Source organism: Sander lucioperca, chromosome 18 (assembly GCF_008315115.2).
Source record: "Sander lucioperca isolate FBNREF2018 chromosome 18, SLUC_FBN_1.2, whole genome shotgun sequence".
Classification (NCBI taxonomy): Eukaryota; Metazoa; Chordata; class Actinopteri; order Perciformes; family Percidae; genus Sander; species Sander lucioperca.
This window is the reverse complement of record NC_050190.1, coordinates 19720522-19736522: the sequence shown is the minus strand read 5'-3', so window position 1 is coordinate 19736522 and position 16001 is coordinate 19720522. Positions and strand designations below refer to the sequence as shown.

General features: G+C 41.1%; 1 protein-coding gene across 4 annotated transcripts; it reads left to right on the top strand.

Moving 5' to 3' along the window:
- The first annotated feature begins 25 nt into the window (after positions 1 to 25).
- On the top strand, positions 26 to 13663 carry kdm1a (lysine (K)-specific demethylase 1a). Of its 4 annotated transcripts, none has more exons than XM_031310181.2 (22): positions 26 to 243; positions 1031 to 1082; positions 1674 to 1967; positions 2329 to 2497; positions 2787 to 2920; positions 3026 to 3104; positions 3220 to 3312; positions 3555 to 3661; positions 3953 to 4034; positions 4280 to 4374; positions 5339 to 5356; positions 5662 to 5804; positions 5953 to 6043; positions 6468 to 6602; positions 7915 to 7988; positions 8869 to 8980; positions 9186 to 9318; positions 9660 to 9847; positions 11106 to 11220; positions 11363 to 11490; positions 12047 to 12193; positions 12661 to 13663. In XM_031310181.2, exons 2-22 carry the CDS (start codon positions 1038 to 1040, stop codon positions 12859 to 12861), a joined length of 2583 nt encoding a protein of 860 aa, XP_031166041.1. In that variant the 5' UTR covers positions 26 to 243; positions 1031 to 1037; the 3' UTR covers positions 12862 to 13663. The 4 variants fall into 4 exon arrangements, with proteins under 4 accessions (XP_031166041.1, XP_031166043.1, XP_031166042.1 ...); XM_031310183.2 differs by having other exon boundaries at positions 1031 to 1067; positions 12661 to 12861; XM_031310182.2 differs by having other exon boundaries at positions 2332 to 2497; positions 12661 to 12861.
- The last annotated feature ends 2338 nt before the right edge of the window (positions 13664 to 16001 follow it).

Genomic DNA, 16001 nt, shown 5'->3' with positions numbered 1-16001 from the left:
CTTCTATATCCTGAAAAGCAAAGCCGATATGTGTTTGAAACACATTGTGCATTTAAAAAACAGATCCATTGCAGTAGCTGAGTATTAAATCCCCGCCTACTTTTTGATTGACAATTATTTTGACCAATCGCTTCGCTGAGTGGTACAGGGTAACGTTTTCGATCCACCAATCACAACAGAGTTCATTGAAAGGAGACCTGCTACTGTGCCGTCTTTGTGTTGACATCTTCGGAGGACTTAGAGGTAATATTAATATGTTCAATATTTATGCTCGCCTTCATTTAACAAAAAAAAAAAACATGCTCCCTGGTGTAGGGAAGTCTGCCTAACATTCGGTCAGTTTAGAAATGCAGATTCATTTTGGAAGCGAAGCCGGTGCACCTGCTACTGTGCCAATGTTGGTGCTACAGGTCTCATTGTTAGCGGCGTTAGCTAACATAGCATGGTCTCGTAATGTAAATTTAGAAGAAATTTAATTTAGAAGCGATCCAAACGATGTGTGTAGTGCCGCTTTGTTGCAATCATATTAAATGAATATAATAATATATTCATCTGTGCTATATGCAAGTCGCTGTCAAGAAACAAAGCCACTGGTAGCTAACGCAAGCTAACGTGGATAGCCATAGCTAACGTTACCATTCGGCTGCTAGCTTTGCAGCTTGCTAGCTAACAAAAGTCACATTTGATCAGGATGGCAATCTAGGAATTACTAACGGTCTTTGCACAACAAAGGTGTCTGACGAACGGCTGTCCTGTTTAAATGAATTAATCAAATAAACACCAGGGTTCACGCGTTTAGCTCTTTCAGGTTTTCTCGAGTGGTTATTCTCAATTGGCCAATCCTGATAAACCACTGAGCTACGGCGAAATACATTTGATCTGATTCCCTTGTAATATTCAGTGGATATTTGCTAACAGGTTTTCAAAAATGTTTAGCTAAATCTCAATGGATGTAATGTGAAAGGCCAACATGTTTTGTCCAGTTGGTCCTGTTCGTAACAATATTTCTGGTTCTGTCTTCATTTCTTAGTGTTTGAATGGATATTACCAGGTGCACGGAGAAATGGGTAAAACAAGAAAAGGTTACTATAACCATGGAGTCCTCATTTCATAAACCATGACATTCATGCACAGTTAGCTAACGTTACTTAAATCATCCAGCGAAGCAGATGTGACATTTTTGGGTGGAGCATCTCCCAAAGGCCGACATTGTTTGGTGGACGTTAGCCTTTTGTTGGAGGTGCATTCACTGCCCCCAAAAGCAAAGTAACCAGTTGACAGGGGGTTGTAAACTAATCTTTCTGCTTGGATCTAATTTGTGTGAAAACCACTAGTAAGTGAGTGATATCACCATTTGGCATGGAATTTGTAGGTTTTACATTTGAACTATTGTAGGCTATACATTTCAAACAAATTTGGGAATGCCACAAAGGGCACAAACGTAAATAAAATTTTAAAAAATGAATGTTTTGGCTGTTTGCTTTCAGAACGCACAACCCACACTTGATCATTTTCATCTTTTCTTTTAGGAATATTTTGTAATCTTTTTTTCATTGATTATTCTATTTTGAACATTCAGATTTCGACCATTGCCCTTAAAAACATTGTAACTTGAGCTCTTGTATGTTTTATTTTGACAAATGTCATCAAATTTCTGTTCCCCCTTTGTTCAGGAGAGGCCTCCAATATCCTCCATAATGCTGTCTAGCAAGAAGTCAGACGCTGGCTCATCTTCCTCCTCCTCTTCATCTTCTGCGGGAGCAGCGGGAGGGGATAGGGCCACGGTTTCTGATGCCCAGACTGGTCCATCGGCCTCAGCGGCAGGCCCTATGGATGTAAAGAAAAAGGAGAGGTCATCCCCTAGTGGGGAACCTGGAGGAGCTCCTTTGCCTCACCAAGCAGGCCCGGGGGGGGCAGACCAAGACTCAGCTGAAGTTCGCAGAACAAGTCGTCGCAAGCGAGCAAAAGTAAATATTTTAGGGATGTGCTTCCTCCCGCTTAGGGAGGACAACATTCTGCCAAAACTGATTTTGAGGAGTGAAAATTGAAATGGAAAAGGAGTTTCATCTGGCAGATTTTTACTGTTTTTCATGACCATTTGTTTGCTTTAAAGGATCAATACATGTATCATCATTTCAACCGTAGGTGTAATATTGCTCTCAATCTAAATTTAGCAGACAGAGGTAATTTCTCATCATCTTTGCAGCATGATGTTTATGATATTTGTTTCTTATTCCCAGAAAGGTTTTGGCACTTGTAACGTGGGAGCACACCGACCAATTGATGGCAACGCTGGTTTTAATGATGCTTTTATTGTGCCTACCGTTGCAGGTGGAGTACCGCGAGATGGACGAGAGCCTGGCTAATCTGTCGGAGGACGAATATTACTCTGAGGAGGAGAGGAATGCCAAGGCAGAGAAAGAGAGGAAGCAGGTCATCCCTCCACCACCTCCACCACCAGAAGAAGAGAATGACAGTGAACCAGAGGAGCCTTCTGGTGAGTGTGAAACTTGATTAATCATATCAAAGCAGTGAAATGAAACTGATGTTTTTGTTGAGGAAAGAAACTCAAAATGTGTAATAAAAATCCTGATCTTTTCTTTAGGCCAGAATGCAGAGATTCTTCTCTACTAACATGAAGGCTGTGTCATTCACAGTTACCCTACGTTTGGTTACATTTCGGAGTTCATTGCACACGAATGCTCTTTTTTTTTTTGGTCTTGAATTGGTCATAAATGACAATGCAATGCTGTTAATAGAATAGTGATAATATTTTTTATTTTTAGGCGTAGAAGGAGCTGCTTTCCAGAGCCGTCTTCCTCATGACCGTATGACATCCCAGGAGGCCGCCTGCTTCCCTGACATCATCAGCGGTCCCCAGCAGACTCAGAAGGTCTTCCTCTACATCCGCAACCGTACGGTAAGTGCCAGTGTAGACACATTACTTTGTGTTAAAACACTAAGGACTATGGGATCATTGTTTTAAACCTACATGTGTGTCTTAATTCATTTTAACCTTGTGCAGCTCCAACTGTGGCTGGACAACCCTAAAATCCAGCTGACCTTTGAGGCCACAGCACAGCAGCTTGAAGCTCCATACAACAGTGAATAAACATTATTTATCTTTTATTTTTCTATATTTTTAATTCTATTTATTTTTACAAGAATACTTTTAGTCATATAGAAGTTGTGATTTGTGTGCTTTTATTCTCTTTTTAGGTGATGCTGTGCTGGTCCACAGAATACACAGCTACTTAGAAAGGCATGGTCTCATTAACTTTGGCATTTACAAGAGGGTCAAGCCTTTGCCCAGTAAGTTCACTTCATTTATTGCAGTGGTAAAATAAGTTAATACAATTTATGTATTCTACAATTCACTTTGGGCTGAAGGCAAAGTATCTTGGATTTATACCCCAAAAGATTAAATCTGTTTTGATTTGCTAATGTTGGGATTTAGTAGCTACTCTTGCTTGTAGACAAAATCATTTTAAGAGAAACTGACCTGGGAATGGTCAGTAGTAAGGATACCCAGGTAATGTACTCTCTGCTTGCAGCTAAGAAGACTGGGAAGGTTATAGTCATTGGTGGAGGTGTGTCTGGCCTAGCTGCAGCCAGGCAGCTGCAGAGCTTCGGGATGGATGTTACCGTGTTGGAGGCCAGGGTAGGTCATCAACAGGGTTTCTATCAATCTGTTATTTCAGGTATATTTGTGTTTTTTGTCACATTTTCTTAACCAGCTATTGGTATAAATCATTTTATGATTGTAAAACATTTACTGTATTTGTATAATTGATAGCATAGTGAGATTAGTGCCACCCTCTATACACTTTATACAGTATAAAGGGTTAGATGATAACCAATTGAGTGACCTTAACTTACCTTGTGTTTTGTAATAAAGTTTATAATTGCCACAAGTGTATCGTATTACCATAGAAATCTTTTTTCCATGCAGGATCGTGTTGGAGGCAGAGTGGCCACATTTAGAAAAGGCAACTATGTTGCTGATCTGGGAGCCATGGTGGTGACAGGGCTGGGTAAGATTCAGATCCAGTTTTTTTTAATGTGAATACTGAAGTCAGTCACAACAGTGACAAGTCAAAGCATCCTATAAACCTTTAGTGTCTTCTCATGACAGACCATCATAGACTCATGCTTTGAGGCAGTTGCTTTTAACAGTCAGATACTATTCTACAGTTACTTAAGTGTACCTGTAGAGGGTGTTATTGTCCATGTTTATGCTGTGTCATTGTCAATTGCGTGTGTGTTTGTGCTTGTTCAGGAGGGAATCCCATGGCAGTAATCAGCAAGCAGGTTAACATGGAGCTGGCCAAGATCAAACAGAAGTGTCCACTGTATGAAGCCAATGGCCAGGCAGTGAGTATAACGACATTCCTTAATCATTAAAGAGAGTTGCCTATTGTACAATATCCTGCCATAGCCAAGCTCCTGGGGGTGTTCTTATACAAACAAGTAGAATCCAGAATTACTTTATAAGTGATTCAATATTTACAGTAGTTGTAAAAAGTTTTCATTTTCTGTTGATTGTCATTTGCATAAATCCCAGGTTTACTCTGAAAGCCAAGAAGTTGTTTAACAGTGGCAAGAGGTTAATGGCAGCAGGGCCATGCATGTTATTTGATCCAGCCAGCTGATGCCTGAAAACTGTCCACCTGCTTCAGTCCTACTCACATTTTTTAGCTATGATCAAACAGCTAACCTCTGGCTACAGCTGCATTAGACATGTGTATCCAAATTACATTTTTGAAACTAAGACCTGGTGTTATTTACTTCCTTTGACAGAAGATGTTGTGCACAAGATTTCCCTCTTGGCATAGAAGTGCTCTGTGTTTGGGTTTATAGTTGTTGTCCTGAGGCAGGAATCTGGCTTTCCATGAGCCAAAAAAACACAATGGATGGTGGATTCATTTAACTGCTTACCGTTGCGTGTCATCAACAACAGCTCCAGTTCCTTTCACAGCAGAGCAGAACAGAAAACAGATCCAGCCTAATGTCATTTAATCAGAAATAAACAGTGTTTTCCCCTCTCATTTTTGTTCTGTCCGTCATGTGGCAGCAACAGTAGTAGGATGTTTAGGTTCATGTTCAGGGCACTTCCATTGAAGTAGAGACTAGCCAGCAGGGCTCTTGAAGCATCCACATCATGTGTAACTGGTTTCCTCCTCTGCAGGAAAAGGCAAATTAAATGTACATGTTTTACTTTTGGGAAAATCTGTTTGAGGTTGAAGTTGTGTTTACTTAATATGTTCTCTTTCTCTCTTTCTCTCCCCTCTTGTCTTCTCAACCTCTTCCATGATAATCTTTTGGTGAACTACTCAAGGGTGAACGGTGCACCAGTGTATGTATTGGTTTATTTACGTAATACATTCCTTACCTATGCTTCTTCTGCTTATATTAGTGAATCAGTGACTTAAATTCATGTCCCAGTAAGAGAAGAAGTAGACTCAGTTACAAGTTGGATCATAAATGACATCAAAACAAAACAACATACATTTTCAAGTGAAGTTCTGCATATTGTACCAGTTATAATACTTCCTGTGTCTTCAGCTTTAGTTGAATTTGGCATGCTTTTCCTACTGTTTGTTTTTCCTATTCCATCACTTCTGTCATTGATTGTTTGTGTATTTGTGTGTGTGTATCCAGGTGCCAAAAGAAAAAGATGAGATGGTGGAGCAAGAGTTCAACAGATTGCTGGAGGCCACCTCCTTCCTCAGTCACCAGCTGGACTTTAACTTCCTGAACAACAAACCTGTTTCTCTGGGACAGGCGCTGGAGGTGGTCATACAGTGAGTATATGGTGCACACTACATGAGCTCACACACAGGAGATGGTGACAGATGTATTCTGCATGTGTGTACCCAAAAAAGAGATGTGTATATACAGATACACACAAACACTCTAATCCTAATTGTGTGTGTGTGTGTGTGTGTGTAGGCTTCAGGAGAAGCATGTAAAAGATGAGCAGATAGAACACTGGAAGAAGATTGTAAAGACTCAGGAAGATCTCCGAGATCTTCTCAACAAGGTGAGCACACGTCAAGTTTTTTGGGGGACCAGCAGTAGTCCCAAACACATTTTATTATGCCATCAAGTTGGTGGTGCCAGAATTTCCCACAGTGCCACAAGACTTAAAGATGCTCTAAGCGATGTTTTTTTACAGTGTGTTTAGGGGACCGGCAGCTCGCGGATAGTGAGGAGATGTTTGCTGTATGTGACAAAACATGTTGTAGCCTAAACAACGCGTGACATCGCTTAGAGTACCTTTAACTTGCAAACCAAATATTTGTAGTGAATTGCTGACAGATCTGATGGCAGTCTAAAAGTTATGGTACGAAAAGCAGGCTTTAGACTGGAACACTACTGGTTTCAATTTCCGGCTGATCTGCATCCACCATCATCTCATGACTTCCGGCTTCCCCTCCCTCTCTTTTCCTCCCTCTCCCTTTTAGATGGTGACCACTAAGGAACGGGTGAAGGAGCTCCATCAGCAGTATAAAGAGGCCAGCGAAGTCAAACCACCCAGAGATATCACAGCTGAGTTCCTTGTGAAGAGCAAGCACCGTGACCTCACAGCGCTCTGCAAAGTGAGCTCAAACGCCGTTTCAGATAAAAGAAAGAGAAATGTTATCATCAAAAAGCTAGAAGAAAGTTACAAATATTTACAAGCTGTGGGCAGTTATCTAGACTGGTTGTCGCCTAGAACAGATTCTTATGTGACGCTTTCATTACTTCCAGGCTGAAATCAGCCTTTAGGACTTAGAATACTCTAGTGAATGCAGTTAAGTTTAAAAGCTAACTATTTCCAACTGTGTTTGTTGTGTTGTGGGCATTACGTAGTGTGTTTTCAGGTGCTGTAGTTTGAACTACTTTGAAACAATGTTAGATTTTCTTTGTTGATTATTAGGTGTATGTGCAGGTCAGAAGGTCGACCACCACAATAGAAACATTGTATTTGTTCTGAAGATCAAATAATGTGTAGCAGTATTATGCAGAAGTACTAGCTTGTACGATGGATATTTTATGGACTACTAGGTCAGGATGCCTCACAGAATTGTAATGCCATGCTCTTTAAGTTAACCAGACAGGCTGTGTTTAAGTGGTTTAATGCCTCGGTAGGATGTATTATTAGAGTGAGGGCTGCTGTTTTATTTTTGCTTCAGATAAATCCCCTCCACTACTGCTATGTGTGTATTTAAAGGGATGTTTTAGTCGGTTTAAACACAGCTGGTGTCTAAACTGAATTTGTCTGCTACCCATCCACTGTCTGAGAAACCACTTCAAAGCTTTAAATCACGGTCTGACTGTCTTGATGTCTGCAGATGTACACACACACTTTCAGCAAGACAGAAATTAGCATTTAAGAGTGTGTGTGTGTGAGTCATGCATGACACCATATACCAAGAGTTTAAGGCTGTGTCAGGATATTTTTGCTAGGATATTTTCCAGCATTCTTCATTCATTAGGATGTAAAGTTTTCTAGACTTGACTCAGTGTAGCTGTGTCCTGGGGCCTGGCGTGGTAGGAGGTATTACCGGACTCTGCACTGCTGCTGTAGTTGGTTATATTGTGGTGAACTGATAAACAGGTTGACTCAGCCCATTCTGTCAAAACTGCTTGTCCTTTCTGCATGACCTGAAACCCTCTGGGTATACACACATACACACACACACCTAGTTAAATACTTCACCAGCTCAAAGTGTAACAAACAGTTTAGCATCTCAATTAATTTTCTCATTAGTTTTAGCTCATTAGATTTCATTGAGATAAATATTCAGGATCATAAAATCTCGAAAATAAAAGAATTCTCGTCATATCAGCATTTTCCAGCAGCGATACTACATGGATGAAATGTAGATGTTTATACATCTCCTTGCTGTCCACCTTGTCTCTGTGTAGGAGTATGACGAGTTGGTGGAGATGCAGGTCAAGCTGGAGGAGAAGCTGCAGGAGCTGGAGGCAAATCCACCCAGGTAACCAATACTTGAGCATAATCTCCTAAACTGCTGTTGCTCCTCCTTTTATTTGGTATCACATTAGTTAAAGTGCACCATGACAATTCACTGTGTGTTAACCAGTAGGGATGGATGAGGGTGTAGTGGCCAGAATGAAATTGAGCTGGTCTCTATTTGTTCATCCATCTTTTCTTAACATTCTTTTGTGTAACAGTTAAATCACAATTTATTATGAGCAGCAAAACTATATACATCCATGGGATATATGTCATTACTGGACAATAGTCAAATTACTACATAATATAATTGTTTGCTCTATTTTGTCATTAGAAATGCCCAAGCCTACATCTTTAACATGTGTTTCTATTTTTTTTTCAGTAAAACTTTATTTATTCAAAGTATGTTTGAGACCCTAAGGCAAAAACATCCCAGGGTTGAGCATCCCCATTGGTTCGGTTTAATAGATAAATACATAAAGCACTTATTTGAATAGGAATGGATAGGAACAGAGGCAGCAGCAGCTTGTTGATCTGGTTTGGATCAGTTCATTAGCATTCTTATATTAATTGTTCTAATCAGAAGCTATCCAGACTAAGTATGTTAGACTGGCTATGTTGAAGCAACATTAGCTTATGTACTGCAGTAAAATAGTCCTAAATGGTAATACAAACTCATTTTTATGTCGGAGCCCTGCATCCCACACAGATGTGTATGCCTGTGGCAATTTGCCTATTTTTTGTTTCCAGTTAATGCTATGTATTCAAATATGTATAATGACGTTAGCACCAGTTTTGAGTTAAGCTTTTTCAGCTTGTGCATGAGTAAACCTGTCCCTCTGATGTCTGAATAGCTGTCAGTATACATCACCATGTCTCTGTCCTTCCCTTCTTTCCCACAGTGATGTTTACCTGTCATCCAGGGATCGGCAGATCCTCGACTGGCACTTTGCCAACTTGGAGTTTGCCAACGCTACGCCTCTCTCCACTCTTTCTCTCAAGCATTGGGATCAGGTATATACATGTACCCATTTTGAAATGTCATAACTGTGTAGTCCTAACAATGGTCTTCCATTGCGAAGACCCTGAGGCCTCTTACAGTCCCATGTGCATATAAAGTTATTGCTAGTTTAACTGTGAGATGCTTCTGCCAGTCTGTTTTAGGACAGTAGGTAGTTAATTGTGCCACTGGGGTAACAGGTTATTAATTTATCCACAGGATGATGACTTTGAGTTCACTGGCAGCCACCTGACAGTAAGGAATGGTTACTCTTGTGTTCCCGTGGCCCTGGCTGAAGGCTTGGACATCAAACTAAACACAGCAGTGCGGCAGGTCCGATACACAGCCTCTGGTACGTTTGTCTTCTGCCACTTTTGGCCACAAGTTCCATTATGGATTTTTTTTATTGATGTACATGTGGCTGTGGCTCAAAGGTAGAGTGGGTCAGCCCTCAACCACAAGATTGGCGGTTCGATCCCAGGCTTCCCTCAGCACATGTCAAAGTGTCCTGAGCAAGACACTGAACCCCACGGACGCTGAATGTTTGGTTGTCCACTGCTCCTAATGCTTAGGATGGGTTAAATGCAGAGATTGAATATTACTACATTGTACTGTACGATGTGTATGTGACGAATAATGAAGTTTCTTCTTGCATATAGATGTACAATGAATGTTCATCTGTTTATTCTCCAGGCTGTGAGGTGATAGCCGTCAACACTCGCTCCACAACCCAGACCTTCATATACAAGTGTGATGCTGTGCTGTGCACCTTGCCTCTCGGCGTGTTGAAGCAGCAACCCCCTGCTGTGCAGTTTGTTCCCCCGCTGCCTGAGTGGAAGACATCGGCTATACAGAGGATGGGCTTTGGCAACCTCAATAAGGTATGGTGCTAAGCATTTGTCAGACCTTGTTTCCTTCTGTCCTGTTATCCCTAACCTCATTCTGATTTGTCCATATCGTAGTTGTAAAACCTGAACATGTTTGATATAGTGAAGTAGGGCTGCAACTAACAGTTATTTTCATTGTCGAATAATCTGACGATTATTTTCTCGATTAATTGTTTGGTCTATAAAAAGTCAGAAAAGTGGGTGAAAGTCGGTCAGTGTTTACCATAGCCCAATATGACGTTCTCAAACGTCTTGTTTTGTCCACAACTCAAAGATATTCAGCTTACTGTCATAGAGTAATAAAGAAACCAGAAAATATTCACATTTGGTGAAATCAGAGAATTTTTACTTCTTTTTTTTTTTCTTTCTTCTTTATAAGAAAATGACTCAAACCATCCATCCATCCATCCATCTTCGTCCGCTTATCCGGTATCGGGTCGCGGGGGTAGCAGCTCCACCAATTAATCGATTATCAGAATAGTTGGCGATTAATTTAATAGTTGACAACTAATCGATTAATCTTTGCAGCTCGATAGTGAAGACAGCCCTAAGTAGTCGTGACATTTAAGTGGGACGCCAGAGATTTGAATGCTTTTTTTTTTCTCCTTGCAGGTTCATATATCATTGTCCATTAGGGTTAATAATTGATAAGTCAGCAGCAACCAGCATGAACTCCTTCCTGTCCCTTCCTTCCCCAGAAAAATCCCAACAGGTATTCGCACAGAGACAGTAATTCAGACAGAAGGAATTCCCTCCTTCCTCTAATTTGCCTAGGTGATACTGCTTTATCCGGGTTTACATCTGCGCTCAGACGGAAGATGGGGCGTGGGAATCAAAGGGTGGCATGGGCAATGTCTAATGTGTAGGAGTGGAGAGGCAGTCGGAGCCTGATGGCGTGCAAGTGAAAGGTGCTTTTTGCCAGTGTGTTTGTAAGCGGATCATGTGGGAGTGCTCATCCTGCGTCACTCCTGACCCACCAGCTCTCTCTCTCACTGTTGCTGAGCATCATCTGCAGCAGAGTACTTTATCTCCTAATTCTACTGCAGCACAGAGGAGAATACTGCATTATTATGCAATCTGAGATGTTACCAATGCTGTGTCTCCAGCAGAGGGCGCTCTACCATCCATACATGCATAACCATAATGCAATGGCAGTCAATGTACTGAACCTGAGATGTGCTTCACATGCCATTGAGCTTTTGATTAAAATAAGCACTGACTGTTTGTATGTTGTGCTCCTCCCTGTTTGAAGGTGGTGTTGTGTTTTGACCGAGTGTTCTGGGATCCCAGCGTCAACCTGTTTGGTCATGTCGGCTCCACCACAGCAAGTCGGGGCGAACTCTTCCTCTTCTGGAACCTCTACAAAGGTGACACGAGATCCCTTTTAGTTTCACACTGCAGATTCATGTGGTATTGAGATATTTTCCTGTCCATATACAGTATGCTCTTTGCTTCGCTTAATGCATTCATATAAAGACTCTAACAAATTGTGCCTTTTTCTCTTGATAGCCCCGATCCTGCTCGCTCTGATGGCTGGTGAGGCCGCTGGCATCATGGAGAACATCAGTGATGACGTGATTGTGGGACGCTGCCTGGCCATCCTCAAAGGAATATTCGGAAGCAGCGCTGTACCACAGGTACATGTTTGTGCATCATCTGTGACAAAGACTTATTTCCAATCCATCAGTGTTCACTGTGACATTTGTCAAGTTTTGTCTTTCTTTGGCTTGACCTTTTGCTTTGAGTTATTCTTTAACTTGAAAACAAGCCACATGCCAAATTGTTTATCTTCTTAAACCCAATGTCTACATAATTCAAGAGTTTTGTTCAATTACAACTTCATCACGTTTGTTGTTTATAGCAAAATAGTGGTTGATTATATTTTTCAAGCTCCATCATTAGTGTTTTCTCTGTTTTTTTTTCCACTACTTTGAGTGGAATGTCAAATCTGTTTCTAAAATCGACCCCCATAACCAGCACAACTTTACACAGCGAGCACATGTGAAAGGCACTTACAAGTGGAGTCGTATCCAAACCACCAGTCATTATAAATCATTTGCTTATGGTTTCAAATGGGATAAAATCATATGCATGGAGGCCAGTATTGGAACTGTTCCATCCAGCTGTTTACAGGTCCCTCTAATATCATCATGGAAACTCCTAAAAAGTATGTGTTGTTTGTCGTCATGGCAGCCAAAGGAAACTGTGGTCACTCGTTGGCGTGCAGACCCCTGGGCCCGGGGCTCCTACTCGTACGTCGCAGCAGGTTCTTCGGGTAACGACTATGACCTTATGGCACAACCCATCACACCTGGCCCTGCTATACCGGGAGCCTCACAGGTAAACACACACACACACACACACACACACACACACACACACACACACACCTCAGTCCTTAGTGTTGAGTTTGTGTTTGGGTGAGTGTGTGTGTGTATATTATTTTATATATATATATATATATATATATATATATATATATATATATATATATATATATATATATATATATATATATATATATATATAATGAATGTGTGTGAGAAAGTGAGGGAGAGAAGGCATCCCTGCCTGCCCAACACTCAACCAAACCAAAGCAGAGCTGTTTATTCTCCACACAGATGTCTTTTTGGCTGTTTTGATGTTGACATGCCAATTGAGTCATATTTATGTGTTGGCTGATGAGTTCTGGCAGTTTACGACCACACTTTTTCTTCTCTCACAAATCCCCTACTTTCTTACAATTCCTTATTATGTTGGGACAATCCGACATTGATCTCAATGTGGTTATTTTTTTTTCCTCTTAGCCTGTCCCTCGTCTCTTCTTCTCGGGGGAGCACACGATCAGGAATTACCCCGCTACAGTTCACGGCGCCCTGCTCAGCGGGCTCCGCGAGGCCGGACGCATTGCAGATCAGTTCCTGGGTGCCATGTACACACTTCCCCGACAGGCCACTCCCACAACTGCCAGCAACCCTCAGCAGGCTCAGCCAACTCCCAGCGTCTGAAATTGCCCCTCCCAGTTCCTGCCAACTCAGGACCGCGGGACCAACTATAGCAGTTAATAAGAAAATACAAACGTTTACCTACAAAGTGTTGATATTTCTGTACGTGAAAGGTCTTGGAAGTCCCTGACAACACTTTGCATCATTGCCTTTATGCAAGTACTGACACAGAGAATTTATTTTCTGGCTTTAGGTATGATGTGAAATTGAGTTTCCTTAACTGGAGCATTTCAGTTCCTCAGACTTATTTTGGAAAGCTAGTGACTGTTCACATTTCCAGCTAAATATGGAAACAGATGTAACCTACCACAAAGACTGCTAAAGAATAAATCCCAATTTTGTTATATAGTAATGTAATATAACTCATCTTTAGAAATGTGTGATTTCAGTCTTAAAATCAGAAGCATGGCATTATATGTATTTAATTTGTGGAGCATGTCTGCAAAACCCAACATCTATTTATATGCTCTTGTCTAAATCCTTAATGTACACAGAACCTAGAGCCAGATATCATATAAAACAGATGACCAACCTGGTAGCAGTTTCAATCTCAATGCCTTGTGCTGGTTGTGTTCATTCTTAAGACATTGCTATGTACTGTAGCTGTATGCCTCCTACATGATTTAGGTTGCAGAGTGTAGTGAAAATCGTTTGTATTAAAGGTTAAAAACACAGATATGTTGAAAGAATTGTGAATGTTTTTGTTGCCATAGCAGTTCAAGTATTTTATTATGGTTGTCACCACATACTTTTTTTTTATATTGTCAGTTGTTTTGTTATTAAAAGAAGAAATTGTATCTTGAAATCAGCGTGTTCTTCTTGAAAGTGATGAAGTGTGTATGCAGACTAATTCTGAAGGTTTTTAAACACAGAACAAAGTGCTTCCTGCCCTATCACCTGCAAATGTGTAGTTTATTTTGTACATGCTTGTACAAAAGTAACATGGCTGCTTCTGCTTTGACCCTCCTTCATTGTGTGTGTGTGTGTGTGTGAGTGTGAGTGAGAGAGAGAGAGAGAGTTGAGGGTCCCTGGCAGCAGCTCCCCATAATGGGGGATCTTATGAATGAGGGGGAGATTAAAATTGGTCAACCATGAGCTATGAGCTTTTCTGTGGAGTTGTATTTCAGGGCTCTGTGCCCCTGTGTTTCCATGCACTCGAGTGCCACAGGCCTTGTTTTCCTCCAGAGATGCGGTTATTATTGTCGTGACCAAAGGAGCTGTTTGATGTAACAACAGTAATTTCAGCTGAGGTTTTGGACTGCAGCACTCGGGTATTTTCACCTCCCTGGTAAACCATGGGCTCAGAGCAATGTGTAACTGTTGACTGGTGAGGTTATTTTTGATAATAGCCTTACGCCCACATCAACTGATTACTTGATAGAGAAGCAGAGACGTAGAATGTTATTGGAGTCCTTTGGATGAGAGACCACAGCGTGTCTGAGCACATCTCATGTGATTCATAGGTGTGTGGTGGAATGTACACCAACACAGATGCTAACACCTCCCACATGCTTTTTCAAGCATTTTTGGACATCATCCATTATAATCAAATATAAAATAAATCCAGAGGTTACATTTTGACTGTACAATGGTTTCATTTAATGTCAGTAGGCTACAATATTTTAGCCATTCTGGCTTCATGGCTTTATGGATGGTAATGTTGGTCCAGACTGAAATAGCTATAGCTATTTGATTGTCATGAGAGTTTGTACAGACAGGCCGCCATCAGCTTAAAATGTATGTGTCCAATACCTGTTGTCTATGACTAAAAACCCACAAAACTAATGACAGTCCCATTAGCCTCAGCTGTACTTTGTGTGTGCTATTTAGAAATTGTTAGCATGCTGAAACGCTAAACTATGATTGCGAACACGGTCAACATTTTAACTGCATAACATCAGCATGTTGCTGTTGACACTGTGCAAATGTTTGCATGCTGATGTTAGCACGTACAACCTCAGAGTCACTAACATGCAGGGTTCAAAATTAGCACCATCTACTAGCAAAATATGCAAGTGGCTGGTAGATTTGCTTCACTCACCAGCCAAAAACAAAACAATGGTAATCTATTTAGTTTCTGGTCAAATTTGAACATTCACTAGCCATTTGGCTGGTGGACAAAAAAGTTAACTTTGAACCCTGCACATGGCTGTAGACTTTAGTCTTGTTGATAATCAGTTTTCTAAATTAAATAAAATTCCACATGCACAATATTCAAGCTAGGTTCACCTCTAAAGTTATTCAAAGCTGCAGACTCGACCTCAGCGAACCTTTGTATGTATTCTCACAGTCAACATCCTCCTCAGTCTTTCCAGTGACACCTGTTGTAGGCAGTGAGGCCTCCTCTTTTTCACTCTCACTTCTCCATCTTCCTCCACTTGCCTGGAGTGCCACTGAGTCATTTCCATGGTTGACTTCACAGCACTAATTCAGGTCAGGCATCGGTGCTGAGGCTCAGGAGTACCAGGGTCTAAACAGGCACCGGTGTGTTAGGGTAGCACCTCCCTGCATCTGAACTTGGGACAGATTAAACCACACAAGCAGGAGACAGTGTTAACCCCTGCCTCTCAACCATTTGACTCATGACACCCCACAAACAAACCAGGACCTACTCTTGATTCTCTCAACTAAATGGTGAACTCTCATGATAAGTGATGATCTTTTTTTCTTGTGCCTCTACTCTTTACTCTGAAAGAAGCCTTGATACTGCAAGCATTTGTGATTCAAAATAGGCCTTTTTTCCACAGCATTTGACATTTTAACTGGTCATTGTAGGTAAGGCACGGCTGTTACTGATAACATTAACGATGGCTTTGTCCTATTCAAGCATGCATAATGTCAGGAGCCTGAGACTAAAGCAGCAAACTCAAATTCAGCCAACTTTTCTTTTCTTCTTTTGCTTTTCCTACTGTGACATGCCAAAACGTCAATGGGGTCTTGTATCAGGAGTAGTATAGTTGATAATACATGTGTGTAATAATCAGTTTGATATCATTGGGATTATTAGTGTAAAACTGTCATTTTCAAATCCCAGAGCAGGGGGTGTTGTCCACTAACAGTAGCCTCAATAGACCAGAATATTGCATTCTGGTCATTTTAAGGCTACTGTTAGCTGAAGCAGCTGAACACCAGGAGTCACTTGT